We start from the raw sequence: 23,374 nt of genomic DNA, 5'->3' as shown, positions 1-23,374 counted from the left end.
CTCTTAGAGAACTTTCCGAAGGACTGAATTTAGTTCTTATAAAAAATTCCGTAATTTTTTTGAAAATCCTTTTTTGGCAAAAATTTTAATGGATTTAGAAACTTAAGATGTTATACTATTGAACTAGAAAAAGTTTGAAATCATCATCTCAATTCTAATTTTGTGATTCAAAGTCAACAGGTGTGTGACTTAACCCAAATGCAGATATTGTGGAGGTTCATTTTTCTTTTTTGTTTATATTTTATTTATTATTTAACACTCTTATTAAATAATGTTAGTTCCTTTGTTGGGATTGAACTAAAATCCTGTTCTGATGTTAGTTCTGAACTAATAGAATGTGAACATTTGAACAGGATCTGAAACTGGAATGTCTGTAAAACAGGATTTCAGTTTGAACACAGGAACATTCTGTGCGTTTCCATGACAACTTTTATTCCTGGTTTAATCTGAATAAACGTTAGATCCTATTTCAGATGCCCATGTAAACACATTATTCCAGTTGAAAAAGAATAGTTTGGAATAAATTTAAATCTGAATAAAGTCACTGGTTTAATCCCCTTTTAATTCCGGTCTAAATTCTTCCCGGACATGTAAACCCTTTATTCCGTTTGGACTTTATTCCTTCCATTCTGCACATGCTCAGTGTCTTGTCCTGTGGCGATGACGCACACATTCTGCGCTGGTGGAAGAATATGCACTGCAGTCTAGTCTTCCCAAAGCGTTCCAGTGGAATATTCTGATGGGATCTACCAGCCTGGAAAACCCTGAAGGAACAGTTCAACACCTGTTTTTTTTTTTTTAGCTTAGCCTAGCTTAGCATAATGGCTTCATTCCTCTGGTCAGACGTAGCCAGGCTTTTATAGGTGATCCGTAGTATTTTATGAGTGATTTTGGTAAATTCAATCCTCCCTAATCCTTCCTTTAGTCCGCTGGGGTCAATATGATCACAAACTGAGGCTCAAATCATGGTCATGTGACTTACTGCAGGAATAAAATCTGGGCAAATAAAAACTAATGCAAAGCTAAAACGCTAATGCAAAGCTAATTTAGCGCATGCATCCCTTCCAACGAAAAGATTTTCCAACTTCCGTCAACACAACAGTCCACAGATTGTATGAGGGCAATAAGTCGCGGATCTAAAGAAATAATTAGAGAGAATCGGATTTCACAAAATCACTGACAAAAGACGACAAATCACCTTTAAAAAAACTGGCTACGTGTGACCATGAAAATGCAGTGACTATGCTAAGCTAAGCTAAGCTAAGCTAACAGAAGCGCAGCACAAACCCTTTAGCTCACTGATCTACCTCATTAATACCTCACGTAAACCTTTATTTGGGTTTAACATTTCCATGGAAACAGATTTCTGGTGTAATTAAATTGTACAAGGAAATAATTATTGTGGTGGTGCACAGTTATATACCTGGGGGTGCGGTCCATAACTAACACTGGCGTGAAACTTTACATACTGTCAACATCCAACTCTGGGTTCTATTCCTCTATTATACAGCGTGTGTGTGTGTGTGTGTGTGTGTGTGTGTGTGAGAGTGAGAGAGAGAGAGAGAGAGAGAGAGAGAGAGAGAGAGAGATAGAGCTAGTGTAAGTGTTTCAGAACTACCATAGTTCATAGGTGGCAAACAGCGTCCGTCTTATTAACCCTTTCATGCATGAATTATGAGAACCTTAGTTGAGTTTTTTTCCTGAGTGTTTTTATTCCTCTTTAAGCATGAAAAAAAACAATACGATTGAAATTTTTTTATGAACCTATTTTTCATGGAGCTACAAAAATGTCAACTTAGGTGGACACCAATTTTTGAAGCAAAAAATCATGTATTTAAAACCTATCATCAGAAAGTGACAAACTGCGTGAAAACTATGAAATAAAAACATTTTTCATGCTGCTAATCTTTTGTTTTCTCACATTTTAACATACTCTAATACTAGTTATTACTAACTTCATGCAGACAATATGCAAAAAAACAAACAAAAAAAAAAAAAAAAACTTTTTGATTAAGAAAACTGTTGATTACAGTCTAATAACAATTAGCAATTGGTTTAACACATGTTACTGCAGATCAGGTTTATCAACCTGATCTGCAAAGTTACAGCAATGGTATGAATTACAATGTATTATGGGATGATGCATAAGTGTCCACTGTGTCAGCTGATAAGGAACTAAAACAACAAAACCCATGAATATACAAGAGAACAGCTGTAGAATAACTGTCCACTGGAGTGACCACCGTGCATGAAAGGGTTAATGTCTCTTTCCTCGTTGTTGTCTTTCACCTGAACCCAAACTGATCCAAACTGGACTGGACTGATGGTGGAGGGTCTTCAGTCTCCTCCTTCCAGGTTCACGTCATATTTGTTGTTTTTTTTAACCTTACATCAGCTGCTATTTCATATTTCAGGTCAGTGTGCGTTGCTTCAATATGTCCGTGTGGAACTTGCGTGGATTTAAAGTTCCGCATCGAATGACGTCTTTCGTTCCTTTTTCTTTTTCTCAACATACTGTACCGTTTGGGTACAGCTGTGAACTGAAACGGTTCAGTTCGGTATGTGTACCATTACAGGCCTAATCTATAATTTGGACTGAGGTTACCATAAAGCTGGTAAAACAGGATCTTCTGGGACTAAAATTAAGTGCGAATATAACAGGATTAGTTTTAACCTCCTGAGATCAAGGAAATGTCAGCAAAGTACCAGCTTTTTTTGGTTTTTATTAAATAAATGCCTATATTGCAGGGGTGTTAAACTCATTTTCTTTCAGGTTCCATATTCAGCCCAATTTGATCTCCAGTGGGCCAGACCAATAAAATAATAGCATAATAACCTATAAATATCGACAACGCCAAATTTTTTATATGCAAAAATAACATTAAATTATGAAATCATTTACATTTTACAAACTATCCAAACAAAAAAAAGTGAATAACCTGAAAAAACTGAAATTTCTGAAGAAAAATAAGAAGAAATAATAAGAAAAATTTGATCAATATTCTGCCTCAACTTATGATTAATACATGTGCATTACAGATCAGATCAACCAAGACACAAAACAGGCAGAATATTGTTAAAATTACACTTATTTTTCTTCAGACATTTCAGGTTGTTCATATTTGTTCTGGTTATTGATGTATTATTATTAAAGGATATCAGAGTTTAATGTTCTTTGCAGTAAATCAAAGAGAAGAAGTTGGAGTTGCCATTATTTAGAGGTATGATGTCATATTTTTTTCACATTAAATCAAGAAGAGCATTTGGAGTCATTATTTCTATTTCTATTCTGCTATTATTTTCGAGTTCAACACCCTTGACTGTTAATATCTTCTGCACTTTTGCAAATTCATCCTGTGGGCCAGATGGGAACCTTTGGTGGGCCAGTTTTGGTCCCCGGGCCGCATGTTTGACACCTGTGCTATATTGGAAACATGATGATGCAACAGTTTTTTCAGACTTTTACAGTTTTTAAAATTTTTATGGAATGCCCTTTGTGGTGGACAGTAGGGCTGCACGATTTTGGCAAAAAAAAAAAAATCCCGATTTTTTCCTCTAAAAACTCAATTTTCGATTTCAGTTTTTGGGTAAAACTACAAAAGACAACAGAAGTCAGCGTGTCGTTTTTGTGAGCAGCCAACAATGCAAGGCACTGCTCTGACCTCAAATCTGTGATGGGATCATGTGATGAACCCACAGAAGTTTATTTTTTCTTAATTAAATCTTTATTGAATGAAGTAGAGTATACAAACAATGTATACAACAAGAAAATAACACAAGTTTGCCAGGGGGAATACACTATAATACAGTGTCCAAATCAGAGCAAATACTGAATGTTTTTACAGCCTTTTTGTTTCCAGATTTATCTAACAGCTTTAAATAAAGTTCAACATCTTTCAAAAAATAAATATTTGGTTTTGTGTTACAGAACTTACATTTGTGAATGAAAAATTTAGCAAGCAAGAGGACTAAATTAATTATTTTAAAAAAATGTTTTGTCTTGTTTTTTTTCTTCTTTTTGGGTATCTGGCCCACAGCAGTGATACCAGTGTCAGTCAGTGACAGGCATCAGTCGTGCGTGCGTGGACCAGGTTAATATGAGTGATCCACATGCGGTTCTATTTAAACTGGAGAATCTGTGCGTGGAACAGACCGACCCAGGACACACTGGAGGGATTCTATGTGTGGAGCTGGTGGGTGTGTGTGGGCACAGGGCTGTGTGGGCTCCTCTGCTGAGGCTGATGACCCCGAGACCCGGACCCGGCTCGGAAGAAGACAGTACGGTACGGACAACGGAAGATGAGTGATCCGCATGCAGTTCTATTTCAGTTGCAGGATCCGTGCGTGAAGCCACGGCTTACATTGCTATAAGTACTGCGGGCTCATGAACACAGTTAAAGTCCGGTCATTACACGGACATCTGTGACAGACCGCTGTCACTGGTAAGAGGAGGAGCCTACGGGAGCCCGCAAGCGCACGGCCTGGAGGCACGAGAGAGATGAAATCGATTTTACGATTTCCCTTTTTTAAAAATCGTCCTAATTAAAAAATCCGATTTCGATTTAAAATTGATTAATCGTGCAGCCCTAGTGGACAGTTGTCTTTTCTTTTTTTTTTTGTATAAAGTTGTGAAACTTTTGTCCACAAATGTGGACAGAAAAGTAAAGTAAGTAAAGTAAATTTTATTTATAGAGCACTTTTCACAGACAGAGTCACAAAGTGCTTTATCAATTCAAATCAGAATCAAATTAAGTTTACAGAGACCCAACAGAATCCTTCAGGGGCAAACACTTGTGATTGGTGACAGTGGAAGGAAAAACTTCCCTTTAACAGCAGAAACCTGGAGCAGACCCAGACTCCTGAAGGATGGCTGTCTGCCTTGACCAGTTGGGGTTAAAGAGAGAGAGAGAGAGTAAAGGAGGAGAAAAGAGAGAGCGATAGAGATATAGAGAGACTGGGGGGGGGGATGACACATGGAGTACGTTATGATGAATACATAGAGTGTAATCAGTCTGTGGTGGTCCTGGGTCAGGTGGGAGACTAAAAAGCCTTTTTGAACAGGAGGGTTTGGAGGTGTTTCTTAAAGCTCTCTACAGAGTCCATGGACCGTAGGTGTAGAGGCAGGTCATTCCATAGACGTGGTGCCACAGCTTTAACAGACCTGTCACCGCGTGTGCTAAAACAGGTCCGTGGAACCATCAGCAGGTGCTGTCCTGAAGACCTCAAGCTACGAGTCGAGCTGTAGGGCTGGATCAGGGAAGCAATGTATGCAGGGGCCTGGCCATGTAGGGCCCGGAAAGTTAGCACAAGAATTTTGAAATGAAGACGATATAGAACAGGGAGCCAGTGGAGAGATTTAAGGATGGGAGTGATGTGGGTTCTCCTGTTTGTGCGGGTCAGGAGCCTGGCAGCAGAGTTCTGGACAAACTGTAGACGGGCCAGCTCCTTCTGTTTAAGCATGTGAACAGACTGTTGCAGTAGTCTAAGCGAGAAGATACAAAAGCGTGAACGATCATCTCGAGCTCATTTGTGGACACCATAGATCTGAGTTTGGAGATGTTGCGTAGGTGGAAGAAACAGTTTTTGACTAGGTGTTTGGAGTAGAATTCTAAAGACATGTCCTGGTCAAAGATGACACCCAGATTCCTCAGTTTTGTCTTTACCGAGGAACTCAGGTCTCCAAGGTGATGTTTGATCCCTGGGATTGCACTATCCAGGGCAATAATGAGGGTCTGTGTTTTGCTGGAGTTCAGCTGGAGGCTGTTCTCATTTAGCCACTGCTTCAGCTCTGACAAGCAGATGATTAAGGAACTCAGTTTGTGGGGCTCAGAGGAGTCAAAGGAGCAGTATATCTGGATGTCATCCGCGAATAGATGATAGGAGACATCACTGTACTGTCGGATAATGTGGCCAAGTGGGAGGACATAGAGTAAGAATAGGACTGGTCCCAGGACAGAGCCTTGGGGCACACCACACAGTAGATCCGCTGAGTCAGATTGGAAGTTGTTTATTGACACAGTGAAGCTTCTGCCGGTCAGGTAAGAGGAGAACCAGTCTAGCACAGGACCTGACATCCCTACCAGGTCCCTCAGTCTCTCAATCATTATGGTATGGTCCACTGTGTCAAAGGCCGAGGAGAGATCTAGCAGGACTAAGACCGTGGATTTCCCGGAGTCAGCTGCCATCAGGATGTCACTAGACACTTTTAATAGTGCGGTTTCTGTTGAGTGGCGTTGTCTAAACCCGGACTGAAAAGTGTCATAGATCTGGTGGGTCTCCAGAAAAGCTGTCAGTTGTTTAGACACTGCCTTCTCAAGGATTTTGGCCAATAGGGGGAGCTTTGAAATGGGCCTGTAGCTTTTGAAGTCTGTGGGGTCCAGTGTGGTTTTCTTTAGTTTAGGTTCTATGATGGCCTGTTTGAAGGAGCTGGGAAACAAACCAGTTGTGAGCGACAGGTTAAAAAACTTTATGACCCATGGTCCAATAGTGTCAAAGACACCGACAAGGAGCTTATGGGGGAGGAGGTCTGTAGAGTTGGAGGAGGGTTTCGTTTTGGATAAAAGTGCTGAGATGTCCTCCAGTGTCACAGGGTCGAAAGAGGACCAGGTTTGCAGAGGGGGATCAGATAGGGTCAGACGGCCAGAGGGTGGTGGGATATTGTGTTTAATATCCCTGATCTTGTCTGTGAAGAAGTTTAGGAAGTCATTGCTGTCAGCTTTACAGAGCACAATGAAAAGAAAACCCACAGCTGGGTCTGAGGAGGATAACACAAACAGGGAAAATTAAAGAGAATATTTCAGATCTTTTACTTGTGCATATTCATCACATAAAAAACACACACATGGTCACACACTCCACACACAACTGTACTGTGTATGCGTCGCTACGGTAACTCACTGGCAGTCTCTGTGGGTGGGTTTGTAGTAGTAGACTGGAACAGCTGACTCGTATTTACCCTTCATCGCCTCATTACCGTTCTCAGCCATGAACTAAGAAAAAGACACAGGAAATGAGAAAAATTAGATTCAACAGACAAGTGACAGCCTCAGATGGATTTGATTTTATCTCTGCAAAAAGAAAAAAAAACTGAACCTTTACTGACCTTTAAAGAATTCTAATAACTCAGATAACCGAGGTGATAAATGGAAGGAAAACTTGTAGATAAAAAAGACGTGCATGGTACCAACATCGTTTACTATCTGCAACATTTCACCAGAAAAAGGAATCTGTGCAAAAATGTGGAGTTGTCACATTTATTAAAACTGATAGATTTATTATTCACCAGGTCTTGAAAGTCTTCAGTGTTCCACCGAGAAGATATTTAATGATTTTGGTCTGTTTTGTAACATCTAAAGCACTTTCCCTCTGAAGTCATGCTGTACTGGAGCTCATTTTATTCCAGGACAAATGAGAAAATGAACGGCAGCAAAGACATGAATAAGCTTCAAACCAATGTTTTGGATCAGCATCTACTGAGAAGATGATGAAAGCACTGAGAAATGGGTTTTTTCTCCACTTCTGCTCTTTAATGGGGAGGATCATCTTTGTTTATATTCCATGATGTTCTAAGAAATGGTTTCCAATCCTAAAATCTGGGCAAAAAAATCTGTTTTCATTGATTCCTTCTATTCTATTTTTCAAGCCAACGGCACATTCTTTCCTCATTCATCATTCGTTCAAAGTCGTATTTGTGTCTTTGAATGCCTTTTAAGTCTAAAAAGCTGGTATTCAGATCATTTCAGACCATTATTTTTAATTTTATTTGAGGTAAATGAGCAGAAAGAAGACGAGATAATGTTAGGAATGATGGAGGTCTGGATCTGCACACATGGGGGTCTGATGTTCTAAAATACATGTTCCTTTCACCTTACATGTGTTTTTTTTATATTTATTTCTTGGATTCATTTATTTACTTATTTATTTGCCATATATGGGCAAGGAACCAAATATGGTAACTTCATTGACCTTGATTTTCTACATGAAATTAAAACATTTCACAAAAGTAATAAAGTCTTGTTATGTCATCCAATAACACACTGTGGTTGAAATTTAGAATTTCAGAGTACTTCTCTGAACGCCCTGTTTTTCTCTCAGCCTTTGCTCTTTAATGGGGAGGATCATCTCTGTTTATATTCCATGATATTCTAAGAAATAGTTTCTAATCCTAAAATCTGTGCAACAAAAATCTGTTTTCATTGATTCCTTCTCATTTAATACATCTCAAAGCTCAAGACCCACTTGTTTACTCTGTGTTATATGTCTTGATTTGTTTTTACTGTTAATGTTTTTAGTTTTTATGTTTTATTGTGATTGATTTTATATCTGTACAGCACTTTGATTGAAAGCGCTCTACAAATAAATTATTATTATTATTATTATTATAATTATCTATTTTTTAGGCTAACAGCACATTTTTTCCCCATTCATGGTGGGTCACAGAGAAAATTGTCTGAACAATCAGTGGTCTGCAGTGTTTACACGTCACCTTTTAGTATCTGGTCCCCAGTCCTGGAACCTCAGCAGAGGTGATACCAAATAACTAGTACCAGGCTCCAGATTCCAGGTCCTTTTTCGTAATGGAAACGCCAAGTCAAGTTGAGTCAAGTCGAGCCGGTACCACATAGTGGAAACACGGCATAAATATGGGGCCAGTCCCGTGCCTCAGTGAGATCAAGAAGCATGTGGTCTACAGTTGAGGCGCTCCAGGACTGGGAATCAACAATCTGAAGTCCAATGTTGTCTCCAGGGTCTGTGAGGTCCACCTCTGAGGTCCAATGTGGTCTCCAGGGTCTGTGAGGTCCACCTCTGAGGTCCAATGTGGTCTCCAGGGTCTGTGAGGTCCACCTCTGAGGTCCAATGTGGTCTCCAGGGTCTGTAAGGTCCACCTCTGAGGTCCAATGTGGTCTCCAGGGTCTATAAGGTCCACCTCTGCATGAACAGTGAGTGGACCAGCTTTGTTCGGTACCATACTTTCCAGACTATTGGCTGCACCTGATTAAAAGCCACACCCACTTCGTCTCCAACGTCTCACCATCGCTTCATTGACACCAAGCTTTCATGCAGCAGCTCTATTTCCTCCTTTGACAGCCGGATCGATCGTTAGCCCGGAAAGCATAAATTAGCCGCATCATTTTTGAGCTGCGGGTTCACAGCGTGTGGAAAAAAGTAGCGTCTTATAGACCGGAAATTACAGTACCATGAAGTAATGGTACTAATGTAAGGAATGATGTTCAAAGGGATCATGTGGATGTGGACACGGGGCGTTCCGTTCACCTTACATGTGTTTATTGTATTTTTGACATATACTTCTTGGATTTTTTTTTTTTTTTACCATTTATGGGCAAGTAACCAAATATGGCAACTTCATTGACCTTTATTTTCAACATGACAACAAAAAAAATTGAAAAATGTCACAAAATAAAGTCCTCCAATAACACATTAAGGTTGAAATTTGGACTTTTTCAGTTTTTCAATGAGTGAACTATAAAGAGTGAAGAAAAACCTCTAATAAAACCAAACATGTTCAGGTGTGTTTTTTTGGTTTATGGGATGGACGGCGTCACCTTCAGCTCGTGGTCCTCCCAGTGGGACAGGCTCAGAGACTTGACCTTGCTGATGTCGGGGATGTTACGGTGGATCCCAGAACATTCCAAACAGATGAACACTCCCAGGGTGCACGAGCCCCAGGTCGGATCTGCAGAGAGGAGGATGGGTAAAGGGAACAACGGGAGGGAGAGGAGGAACGGATATGAGTGGGAAAGGGTTAGTGCACAGGTGTCAAACATACGGCCCAGGGCCAAAGGGTCCAGTCCGACCCCTGGGATGAATCTGTGAAATGCAAAAATGACACTAAGATATTAACAAGTGTTCAGAGAACGCAAACCTCCACCAAACACCCTGAACGGTGTGCATGTGCGGATCGACTATTTCTTTTTAAACTATGGATGTGCAAAACAAATTTCATCATCATATTTCACAAATTGCATTTTTTATGGTTTTTTGAAAATGGTGCACAAAAAATAACAAAAGTCAACGGAAGAGAAATGGAACAGAACAATATTTCGTACAAAGTTTAAGCTTGGTACCAGTCATGTGTATGTCCAATTATATTAAATTCCAATCAATATTTGTTAAGTTCTAATTTTAAATGTGTGGTAAATGGGATTTTCAATGTTAAATGTAAATGTCCACAGAGTCCACATTCCACAGTGGATGTGGACAATTTTGTGCCAGATACAAGATATTGTTCTAAGCTACAGATGGATCAAACTGGAGGCTAATCGGAGTCGTTTTGAATTTTTTAGGAATTTTCAAAAATTGTTCAGCAATGAGAGATAGGAAAATTTTATGTTTTGTGACCTTGAACTTTGGCCTACTTGGTCCAAAAATTTAATGGGTTGGTCCCAGGGCCTAGGCTTATCTGTGGGGAAGATTTGGGAAAGATGGGTGGAATAGTTTTACCGTAAAGTTGCTAAAAAACAAACAAACAAACACGCAAACAAACACACAAAGCAAAGTGATCACAATACTTCGTAGCAGAGGAAACAATCATTTTAGTTCAGGTTCCACATTCAGACCAATTCAATCTCATAATAACCTCTAAATACTCACAACTCCAAATATTTCTCTTTGTAAATGTAAATGTTTTCATGTATTTACACTAAAACAAAGTGTTATTTCGCAAAAAAAAATCGGACTAACCTGAACAAATATGAACCTGAAATGTCTCAAGAGAAGTACAATTTTAATAATTTTCCACCTGTTACTAAATGTTTTGTGTGTTTGTAGATCCACTGTGATCTGTACGTTATAATGTACATGTGGAAATGATAAACTTAGGCAGAATATTGTTAAAATTACAATTTTTTTTCCAGTTCGTTCATGTTATTCACATTGTTTGAAGCATTAGTTTGTAGATGTAAACCTTTTCATAATGTAATTTTACTTTTTTCACTGTAAAACATAGAGGAAAGTTTGGAGTTGACATTATTATTTATTATTCTGTTATTATTTTTCTGGTTCGGCCCAGTGCAGATCAAATTTAACTGAATGTGGAACTGAACTAACATGAGTTTGACAGCCCTGGTTTAGTGGATGTGGAGGGATCTATTCTGGGATGGTCGATGAAGAGGTGGAGTTAAACATGGAGGGGAAGAGCAGGTGGAGGTCTGATAACAGGAAGGACGAGCCGACCACGTTTTATCTCATGAATAGAACAAAGACTGAAGACGTTCAGAAACAGACACTGAATAGAGTTAAAGATCAGACAAATAAAAAGGGAAATGCAAGGTGATTTATTGATCGTGTACTTTAACCCTTTCATGCATACTGGTCACTCCAGTGGACAGTTCTTCTCCAGCTGTTCTCTTGTTTATTCATAGGTTTTGTTGTTTTATTTGCATATCAGCCAACACAGTGGACGCCTATGCACCATCCCATACACCGCAATTCATACCATTACTGTAACTTTGCTGTTCTTGATAAATCTGATCTGCACTGACATGTTTGAGTGTAAATCAAATGCTTGTTATTGTTATTAGACTGTAATTAATTGTTTTTCTTGAACAAAATAGTTGGTTTTTTTTGCATATTATCTCCATAAAGTGAGTAATAACTAATATTAGAGTATATTAAAATGTGACAAAACACCAGATTAGCAGCATTAAAAAATATAGTTTATTGTTCTCACTCAGTATATCAGTAAATACTGTTTCTTTGCTTCAAAAATTAAATGCATGATGTCCAGCTGAGTGGATATTTTTGCAACTCCATGAAAAATAGGTTCATAAAAAAACATTCTTCAACTGCATTGGTTTTTTTTTTTCATGCCTAAAAAGGAATAAAAACACTCAGGAAAAATATCTTGATTAGGGTCAAAAAACGGTATTCAAAATCTCTCTGACGGGATATTTTAGAGACAATTTGACCCACATTTTTACTTTTAAATTCATTTTTGCTTTCGTTGAACCATAAGGCATCATCCAAAACAAGGAGGTACTTTATAGTGAAATAAATGTTGGAATGGCAATCAATTAAAATTCGCTCTCCAACAAGACATTACTGTGTTTTGACCCATTCAGGTTCTTATAATTCATGCATGAAAGGGTTACTCATCATACCAAGATTCTATTTGAGGGTTATTATGTCAAAAACAGAGAAAACTGAGGAAAAAGTGACTTTTTCAGTCCAATCTATCTTTAGCCTCATAGTATAATTGGCTAAATCATACACAAATGGACAAAAGTATTGGGACATGTTGTATTCAGGTGTTTCTTTTCTAACAGGGGTCTGGGATACAAAACAATGACCTCTGAACGTCCAAATAGGTCAGATCTGATGACCATGAAAAGATGAAGAACTGTATTTTACACCAATTATTGCATCCACAGCTATTAAACATTATAAACCAGTGGATTGTTTTAGTTTCTGGTAGATATTTAGGTCTTTGAGGATTAAATGAAAAACAATGCTATTTGCTTTTGTACAAAACAAGCTCATTTTCTCCCTAAAATAAACAAAAAATGCAAGAAATCAGCTGTTTATATGGAAGGAATGTATGATTTTTACATTGATATAATCTTCAAAAGCCACCAAACGACTGATGTAAATGAGATTTAATGAGAATATGACTTTCCTTCAAACTCTACTACATGTAAATCCCAAGAAAAATAGACTTTTTCAGTCCAATCTCTCATTATCTGAACATAAACACAGTGTGTCCATCCACTGTCACTGATCCAACTCCATGGGTTTTACTGGTGAATCAATGTTGTAGAAGATGACGGTGTTTCCACGGTAACTACGGAGCCTCTGAACGTCCAAACACGTCACTTATTTCGCACGGTTTTTATTAATTTTGTTCATCTTTATTCATTTTATTATTGTTTCATTTACTCTGTTGCCTCTTCTACAGTTTTTTCTTCCATTTTGTAGCTTGTTTTGTCCATGTAACTTACTATTTTGTTGATTTATTGTTCATTTTTGTTCATTTTATTGATCACTTTGGCTGTTTTTGTTCATATTGTTGCTTATTTTCTAATTGACTTCATTTTTGTAAATTTTTTAATTATTTTTTCATGTTATTTATCATTTTGTGTGGGGTTTTTTTAATCTATTTTTGTTCATTTTATTTAACTTATATAAACCCAGTGTGTCCATCCACTGTCATTGATCCAACTCCATGGGTTTTACTGGAGAATCAATGTTGTAGAAGATGATGGTGTTTCCACGGTAACTACGGAGCCTCTGAACGTCCAAACACGTCACTTATTTCGCACGGTTTTTATTAATTTTGTTCATCTTTACTCATTTTATTATTGTTTTATTTACTCTGTTGCCTCTTCTACAGTTTTTTCTTCCATTTTGTAGCTTGTTTTGTCCATGTAACTTACTATTTTGTTGTTTTATTGTTCATTTTTGTTCATTTTATTGATCACTTTGGCTGTTTTTGTTCATATCGTTGCTTATTTTCTAATTTACTTCATTTTAGTAAACTTTGTAATTATTTTTTCATGTTATTTATCATTTTGTGTGTTGTTGTTTTTTTTAATCTATTTTTGTTCATTTTATTTAACTTAAATAAACCCAGTGTGTCCATCCACTGTCATTGATCCAACTCCATGGGTTTTACTGGTGAATCAATGTTGTAGAAGATGATGGTGTTTCCACGGTAACTACGGAGCCTCTGAATGTCCAAACACGTCACTTATTTCGCACGGTTTTTATTAATTTTGTTCATCTTTACTCATTTTATTATTGTTTTATTTACTCTGTTGCCTCTTCTACAGTTTTTTCTTCCATTTTGTAGCTTGTTTTTGTCCATGTAACTTACTATTTTGTTGTTTTATTGTTCATTTTTGTTCATTTTATTGATCACTTCGGCTGTTTTTGTTCATATCATTGCTTATTTTCTAATTTACTTCATTTTAGTAAATTTTTAAATTATTTTTTCATGTTATTTATCATTTTGTGTGTTTTTTTTTTTTATCTATTTTTGTTTATTTAATTTAATTTATGTAAACACAGTGTGTCCATCCACTGTCATTGATCCAACTCCATGGGTTTTACTGGTGAATCAATGTTGTTGTAGATGACAGTGTTTCCACGGTAACTACGGAGCCTCTGAACGTCCAAACACGTCACTTATTTCGCACGGTTTTTATTAATTTTGTTCATCTTTACTCATTTTATTATTGTTTTATTTACTCTGTTGCCTCTTTTACAGTTTTTTCTTCCATTTTGTAGCTTGTTTTTGTCCATGTAACTTACTATTTTGTTGATTTATTGTTCATTTTTGTTCATTTTATTGATCACTTTGGCTGTTTTTGTTCATATCGTTGCTTATTTTCTAATTTACTTCATTTTTAGTAAACTTTGTAATTATTTTTTCATGTTATTTATCATTTTGTGTGTTGTTGTTTTTTTTAATCTATTTTTTTTCATTTGATTTAATTTATATAAACTCAGTGTGTCCATCCACTGTCATTGATCCAACTCCATGGGTTTTACTGGTGAATCAATGTTGTAGAAAATCACAGTGTTTCCATGGTAACTACGGAGCCTCTGAGCATCCAAATGGGTCATATCTGATGACCATGAAAAGATGAAGAACTGTATTTTACACCAATTATTGACATGTATTGATAGGATTAGTGATTCAGAAGTTATTAAATATCTTAGGTCAGTAGATGGTTCTAGTCACCAGTTGCTGTTTGTTAAACCAACAGTAGAAAACTCAGTGAAGCTGACTTAAATCTGGCTGCTTTTAGGAATTTTAAGCACATTTTGCATCAATATACACAGTAAAATAAGAAATGACTGTGAAAAGTCGCCCTGTGATGTTAAGTAATGCTACACAGATAGCATTAGTAAAACTCTGTTATCTCCTCATGTGCAGATCTTTATGAGGCCTTCACTGACCGGACCTACTTCCTCTACTGTTGTTTACTAAGGAGGTGTGTCGGAGCAGCTTTTCTTACGCCTCTGGTCACATCTGCTCCGTTCTTGGCCGTCACAGATCTGTTCGTTTGTGCGTGTTGGCCTAAGCATGTGTGGGCTGGTTCCTTTATTTCAGCCCTCTCATCTCTTTTATTGTGAAACACTGACATTGCAAATATTGGCTCGGTGCATAAATCAATGCAGAACAGAATGAACTGAGCTCTCACAGCCGCCATCGGTGGGTAAAACAACAAAACCATATCTGTGTCCTGTGGTTATCAGTACCAGTACGTAAAACAGAAAATGATTAGTTTCTTTGTTTCATTAATCAGCTGATTATTTTCTTGATTAGTCACTTAATAGTTTGGACTGAAAATGTTAAATGTGTTTCCCAAAAGTCACCCTCAAATTCCTTGTTTCGATGCATAAAAACTAGGGGTGGGAATCTTTTACTATCTCACGATTCGATTCGATTCCGATTTTTGGGGCTACGGTTCAAAATCGATTTTCAACTTGTAACATGTAGACTCAAGGATCTCAAAAAACTACAATTATGTTAGTTAAATGGATCGTTGTTCCAAAATTTTCCATTATTGTTCCACCGGAAGAATAACTTTGCAGATTCCTGGATAACATCTACGTCAGGGCTGTCAAACTCATTTTAGTTCAGGGGTTATATTCAGCTAAATTTGATCTGCAGTGGGCTGGACTAGAAAAATAATGACACAATAACCTATAAATAATGACAACTGCAAATTTTTGTCTTTGTTTTAGTGTAAAAAAAATAAAAAACATTAAATTATGAAAATACTTATTTTTATCAACTATCCAAAAAAAAAAAAAAACCCTGAAAAAAATGAAATTTAAATTAAAAAACGTAAGAAAATTTGTTGCCATTTTAACATTATTCCTCCACTTCTCATTTGTCCATGTGAATTATGGATCAGATCTACAAAGACACTAAACACTGAGGAACAGGCAGAAAAATAGTTCAAATTGTGCTGAATTTTCTTTAGACATTTCAGGTTGTTCATATTTGTTCAGGTTATTCACATTTTAGTGTTACAGGATAGTTTGTAAATGTCAATATTTTCATAATTTAATGTTATTTTTTGCACCAAAAAAAAGAAAAAAAAATTAAGTTGTTGATTCTAGATTTTTTTTGGCTTAATTCAAGATTTTTTTTTACTTAATTGAAGATTTTTTTTTTTGCTTAATTCAAGATTTTTTGCTAAATTTGAGAATTTTTTTTAAACTTAATTCAAGATTATTATTTTTTTATTTAACTGAAGATTTTTTTTAAGGCTTAATTGAAGATTTTTTTTTACGTAATTGAAGATTTTTTTTTTTTTTCAGCTTAATTCAAGATTTTTTCCCCTTAATTCAAGCTAAATTTTTTTTTTGCTTTATTCAATTCAAGACTGTGGAATTTTTGCACTTGGCAAAAACATCCCAGGGGCCAAACTGGACCCTTTGGCGGGCCGCATTTGGCCCCTGGGCCACATGTTTGACACCCCTGGTCTATGTGATGCAAGTACAAAATGGGGGTCTCTTTATCTACTCAGATGCCCAGTGAAGTCTGAAGGGCTAGGACAAAAACCCAAACTGCCGAGAGATGGAGGTTCACTTACACGGTAAAAGACTAACCAACTGAAGTCGGTGTCGGAGAAACACAACAGGAGAATGAAGAAAAATTCACCAAAAGGCAAGGCTGAGATTTAAAAAGTTAAAACAATAGTTTTGTTTATTGCTTCAGGCAAAAGGTAAAAAAAAAAATCTAGCATCAAACACACATTTCGTCACAGACAGAAAAAGAAAAAAGCCCGCCTCATTAGTTTCCTTCATTACTTTTTATAGTCTTTAGTGACTGTTGGACACTCCCATTATTCAATGACATCGTTATGCTAATTATTGGTTACTGGTAGTTACTGGGCAGAACATGTCAGTCACTCCAGAAGCTAATTCTAGAAAAGCTCATGCTTTTGCATGTGCACAGCTTTTGCTTAACACCTGCGCTGTTAGGCTAGCATGTCTGGACCACAAAAATCCCCTAAATTCGTATTCTGGTTTTTCTGCTCAACTCTCTTTACCACAACCATTTTCTAAAGCTGTAAAATTAGATCTTTCAGGTCGAATCTGACCTCTGCTCTGAGTTCAGCACAGGCAGGTGTGAGTTCATCTAAACCACAAACACACGAATCAAACCTGACTGTTCAGTACCTCTAAAATAAAAATACAAGATACAGTTGGAAAATAGAACTCAGAATATAACTGAAGACTTGAAAAATAAAAAGACTCTTCAAACAAAACAGCTTTGTAATGTACAGAGTAAGCAGACAACTAATGATGTTACTTTTCCTCTCCTCCTCCATTTTGGTTCATGATGTATGATTTATGATGTTCATCCAACATCCTTTTAGAGCCAAATTTAAAGTCACACATTCAACTCCCATTTAATACGATTCGTATCACAGACTCAAAACGATTTGATTCATAATCCAACTTATTATTATAATGATTTCTGCTTCAGTCTGTAGGTGCACAAAGGATCCTCATGATGTACTCCAGTCTGCTTTGCCAGACAGAACGACAAATGCAGACATTCAAATGTCTTTTTCACATTTATTAAGGTTTTCGCGTGTTATTTAACACCATTTGATAGCATGTCAATGTGCTAGCCGCTAATCACTAACCCTAACCACTAATCACGCTAGCCAGTAGAGCCAGTAGTAGTACTAATCACGCTAATTGCTAACCCTAAATCTAATTCTAACCGTTAATCGCACTAGCCACTAATCATGTTAATGTGTGCAGACTGCCAACGGATTTGTTTTATTTTTTAAAATTGATTTTGAGACATTTTAAATTGATTCTGAATCTTAATAAATGAGAATCGCGATTTTTATGTGAAACAATTTTTTGGCACACCCCTAATAAAAACCCAAATATCCACCAAAACCATGGACTGATGTCACTGTTTATATCTGTTGATCCACTAATCCTATAAATACATGTCAATAATTGGTGCAAAATGTGGCATAAAAGTGAACAAATACTTATAAAATGAAGACAAAATGAACAATATAGTTGAAAAATGAGCAGAGTTCATTATTTCGTAACATCCAGAACCTGCATTTAGTCTGTAACCCTCAGAGACTGAAACCATCTACTGATCTGAACTGTTTAATACCTGTAGATCCAGTAATTCTAACAATCCATGTCAATAATTGGTGTAAAATACAGTTCTTCATCTTTTCATGCTCATCAGATATGACCCATTTGGACGTTCAGAGGCTCCGTAGTTACCGTGGAAACACCGTCATCTTCTACAACATTGATTCACCAGTAAAACCCATGCAGTTGGATCACTAAGTCTGTTTACATTCACATTCATACTCTGATTATTATCTGTTTTCTGCAGTTATCTGATTATTCCAGTGATCATCCAAACAGGATAATCTGATCGGCTTTATCCGATAACAGCAGTAATCTGATTATGAGAAATCTGATTAACACACCTAGATTTCACCTAAATACTTCGACGTCTTCATGCATGTACACAGGTTAATCTGTCAGGCATCTGAAAGGTATAGGTGCATCTTTTGGCTCCAGACAGTTTTGTTTTTCTTTTTCTCTCCTAAAACGACTCTTTAGATTACAAAGTTTTGCCGACCCATGATCTACAGCACAGGTGTCAAACATGCGGCCCGGGGGCCATATCCGGCCCGCCAAAGGGTCCAGTCCGGCCCTGGGATGAATTTGTGAAATGCAAAAATGACACTGAGATATTAACAATTCTTTTAGTTCAGGTTCCACATTCAGACCAATTCAATCTCAAGTGGGCGGGACTTGTAAAATACTATCATAATAACATAGAAATAATGACAACTCCAAATTTTTCTCTTTGTAAATGTAAATATTTTCATGCATTTACACAAAAACCAAGTATAATTTCGCAAAAAATGTGAATAAACTGAACAACCTGAAATGTCTTAAGAGAAATAAGTACAATTTTAACAAGATTCTGCCTGTTATTAAATGTTTGGTGTATGTTTTATATTATAATGTAAACATGGAAATGATAAACCAAGGCAGAATATTGTTAAAATTACACTTATTTTTTCACTTTGTTCATGTTATTCACATTGTTTGAAAGGATAGTTTGTAAATGTAAACCTTTTCATAATGTAAATTAACTTTCTTTGCTCTAAAACACAGAGAAAAGTTTGGAGTTGACATTATTTATATATTATTATGTTATTATTTTACTGGTCGTGCCCATTGCAGATCAAATTTAGCTGAATGTGGAACTGAATTAAAATGAGTTTGACAGCCCTGCTCTACATGATCTGTGAATTAAACGAGAAAATACATGGTTTTCATTCAAAAAACACAAAAAAACAGAGAATAATAGTGTAATAAATGGTGATAAATCTTTTAAGAAAGTTGAAATGTAGAGAAAAACATTTGGGAACTGCCATAAAAGTAACACTGGGGCTTTAAGGGTTAAAAGCAGAGTGTGTGTGTGTGTGTGTGTGTGTGTGTGTGTGTGTGTGTGTGTGTGTGTGTGTGTGTCCTACACTACGTGCCAAAACCTGTTGGACATTTCATTGCATTTTTCTGCTCCTTCTGTCTCATCTTCACTGAACTCTGCTGAAAGTCTTCACCTGCGCTAGTGTTACCTGTACAGGCTGCACTTTAGCCCCTCCCCCTTCCTCCTTAAGTCTCACTGGGATCCATTTAAGGTCATAATAACAACTAAAGGTAAAAAAAAAAAAAAAAAAAAAAAAAAAAGCCAATTAGTTTGTGCTGTTTTTCTAGGAAATCCGGTTTATTTGAGCTCTGATCCCTGAGGTTTCACAGGTTAAAAAAAAAAAAAAAAAAAAAAAAAGTTCCGTGTCTGGTCTGATCAGCTGGAGCTTTGGCCCCACTCTCTCATTTCCCTTTAGAAGTGTGACCAGGTCTTAGAATGCAGGTTTGTGTCCTCTTACCTGGCACCCCGCAGTCTGCACAGGTGTCATTTCCAGGTTTTTGCAGGATCTCCTTGAGCGCGCGGGCTGCTCTGCTGTTTACCGACATGACAGTGCGCAGGTCTGGTGCGCAGGTCTGACAATCCTCCACTTTTCCACAGACGCAGAATGGGAGTGGGTAGGTGAGGGTGGGGGTGCTGGAGAGCCACGCAAATCAAATAAGGTGTGTCCCTTCAGGTCTGGACTCCCCCCTTTAAGGCCTGCGTAACGGGATGCGGACAAGTCCACACAGGTACGCGCACTTGGAGAACGCGCAACACGAACCAACAGAGGAAGTTTTACAGAGTTTTCACACCAGTGTTCATTTTACTTTCCGGTTTTGTTTTGTTGATAAAGCCGTCCTGAAACAGCTCACGTCTTCCCGAAATAAAAGATTTTTTTTTTTAAAAAGAGAAAAGAATAAACCTCCAGCTCTGTCCTGGTGTTGGAGTGCGTCTGCGGAAGGTGCGCTGCGTCCTGGGCGTCAAACCAAAAGGAAGTGAAGTGTACAGATTGAAGTAACGTGCGTTTCCGCATAGGAGTAGGTTAGATCCGTGTGAATGTGTCACCACTGTAGTGATGGGACTGTGGGTTCTTTGAAAAGAGCCGTTCAAACCAAAATCCATCAGAGACCTTCTAGTCCAGTCTGAACCCTCCAGTCCACTCAGGTCATCTGGTGCAGGTCTGCTCCGTGTTCCCAAAGTCAGAACTAAACATAGAGAACTAGAAAAGCACTCGGAGAGCGCAGACCTCCGCCAAGCGCAAAAATTCCCCACATAATCGGTGATACAAATCCTACATTTATTTTTACCTCCGCCAAGGAGGTTATGTTTTTGCCAGGGTTTGTTTGTCTGTCCGTTAGTGTGCAACATAACTCAAAAAGTTATGGACAAATTTTGATGAAATTTTCAGGGTTTGTTGGAAATGTGATAAGGAAGAAATGATTAAATTTTGGGGGTGATCCGGAAGAAATCCTGGATTCTGGATCACTTTGAAATTTTCCTTAACATTGTGGTAAATGGGGCCAAAATTTTCGTTTCCCAATATCTCGCTTAATTATTGACCAAAACTCATGAAATTTAACTCAGGAATTGACAATGGGGTCCTCTATCACATTTCAAAGGCTGATCCGGATCTGATCCAGAAGGCGGATTTTATTTTAAACTAGAAAAGCACTCGGAGAGCGCAGACCTCCGCCAAGCGCAAAAATTCCCCACATAATCGGTGATACAAATCCTACATTTATTTTTACCTCCGCCAAGGAGGTTATGTTTTTGCCAGGGTTTGTTTGTTTGTCTGTCTGTTTGTTTGTTTGTTCGTTAGTGTGCAACATAACTCAAAAAGTTATGGACAGATTTGGATGAAATTTTCAGGGTTTGTTGGAAATGGGATAAGGAAGAAATGATTAAATTTTGGTGGTGATCGGGGGTGGGGGGGGGGGGGGGGGGGGCCACTGATCAGCCTTGGCGGAGGTCTGCGCTCTCCGAGTGCTTCTAGTTTAAAATAAAATCCGCCTTCTGGATCAGATCCGGTGTGGCATAAAACACGGACCTTGTAAAATTTGGACCTATTTGGAATTTGCGCACGCGCGACCGCAGCCTTACCGGATGTCAGGTTCAGCGAGGCTTATGAAATAAGTACCTTGCGAGTAGAATTGTGCGCTTTTGGGTTTTTAGGGTTAGGGCAGGGGTACAAATTTTCACAACTGACATCCGGTAAGGCTGCGGTCGCGCGTGCGCAAATTCCAAATAGGTCCAAATTTTACAAGGTCCATATTTTATCAGCCTTTGAAATGTGATAGAGGACCCCATTGTCAATTCCTGAGTTAAATTTCATGAGTTTTGGTCAATAATTAAGCAAGATATTGGGAAACGAAAATTTTGGCCCCATTTACCACAATGTTAAGGAAAATTTCAAAGTGATCCAGAATCCAGGATTTCTTCCGGATCACCCCCAAAATTTAATCATTTCTTCCTTATCCCATTTCCAACAAACCCTGAAAATTTCATCCAAATCTGTCCTTAACTTTTTGAGTTATGTTGCACACTAACGGACAGACAAACAGACAGACAAACAAACCCTGGCAAAAACATAACCTCCTTGGCGGAGGTAATCAGCGTTCAGTTTCTATGCTCCATATATCTGGAACAAACTACCAGAAAATCTCAGGTGTGATATCTGAGAGTCTGAGTTGTGTTCAGTCCAGGTTCCAGACTCACCTGTTCACTGCTGCCGCTGACTAAAAGGATTTGGACTTTTTCATTTTATATTCTCTTTTGAAACTCTGCACTGCAGCTCTTACTTTAACCCTTTCATGCACAGTGGTCACTCCAGTGGACAGTTACTCTACAGCTGTTCTCATGTATATTCATGGGTTTTGTTGTTTTAGTTCCATATCAGCCAACACAGTGGACACTTATGCGTCATCTCATAAACTGCAATTCATACCATTATTGTAACTTTGCTGTTCCTGATTGGTTCTTGAGTGGAAATCAATTGTTAATATTTATTTTTTGCATATTATCTCCATGAAGTGAGTAATAACTAGTATTAGAATATGTTAAAATGTGAGAAAACATCAGATTAGCTGCATTAAACATGGTTTCATTTCACTGTTTTCATATCACTTTATGATATTGGGTTTTAAATACATGTTTCTTTGCTTCAAGAATAAAATTCATGGTGTAGCTGAGTGGACATTTTTGTAACTCCATGAAAAACAGCTTGATTTAAAAAAAAAAAAAAAAAAAAAAAAATTCAGTCACATTGGGGGTTTTTTATGCCGAAAGAGGAATGAAAACACTCAGGAAACAAAAATCTTGATTAAGGTTCTCATAATTCATGCATGAAAGGGTTAATTTGGATTGTATGTGTTGTTTTCTTACTTGCTGTTTTTAATCACCTTTTACATGTTTCTTTTATAATGTTTTAAATATGTTTCTTTTTCCCTTGTCCTTGTATTTCAATGTCCTGTGTGAAGCACCTTGAATTGCCTTGTTGCTGAAATGTGCGACACAAATAAACTTGCCTTGCATTCAAAGACTGACTCTTTTATGTTTTTTCTACTGTCCATGTGTTTGTGTCTGTGCTCAGTCAATGAGCTGCCCGAACCCCACCCCCAAATAAAGTGTCCAGGATGGTGCGCAGACAAAGGCCCACAACCTTAACCCTTTCATGCATGAATTATGAGAACCTTAATCAAGATGTTTTTTCCTGAGTGTTTTTATTCTTCTTTAGGCACAAAAAAAAACACAATGTGATTGAATTTTTTTTTTTTTTTTTTAAATCAACCTGTTTTTCATGGAGTTACAAAAATGTCCACTCAGCTACACCATGAATTTTATTCTTGAAGCAAAGAAACATGTATTTAAAACCCAATATCACACAGTGATATGAAAACAGTGAAATGAAACCATGTTTAATGCAGC

The 23,374-nt window shown here is 37.5% G+C and overlaps 1 protein-coding gene across 1 annotated transcript in view; it reads right to left on the bottom strand.

Moving 5' to 3' along the window:
* The window catches only part of LOC115418556 (arf-GAP with dual PH domain-containing protein 1), a 46,790-nt gene extending 26,366 nt beyond the window's left edge, over positions 1-20,424 (bottom strand). Inside the window, exons 1-3 of the mRNA XM_030133093.1 lie at positions 19,929-20,424; positions 9,564-9,694; positions 6,898-6,989 (exon numbers count right to left, since the gene is read on the bottom strand). Of these exons, the coding sequence (XP_029988953.1) occupies positions 6,898-6,989; positions 9,564-9,694; positions 19,929-20,016 (311 nt within the window). The 5' untranslated portion in view covers positions 20,017-20,424. The remainder of the gene's footprint in view (positions 1-6,897; positions 6,990-9,563; positions 9,695-19,928) is intronic.
* Between the last annotated feature and the right edge of the window lie 2,950 nt (positions 20,425-23,374).

The sequence above is a fragment of the Sphaeramia orbicularis genome, chromosome 1, assembly GCF_902148855.1.
Source record: "Sphaeramia orbicularis chromosome 1, fSphaOr1.1, whole genome shotgun sequence".
Taxonomy (NCBI): domain Eukaryota; kingdom Metazoa; phylum Chordata; class Actinopteri; order Kurtiformes; family Apogonidae; genus Sphaeramia; species Sphaeramia orbicularis.
This window is presented reverse-complemented; position numbering and strand designations above follow the sequence as displayed.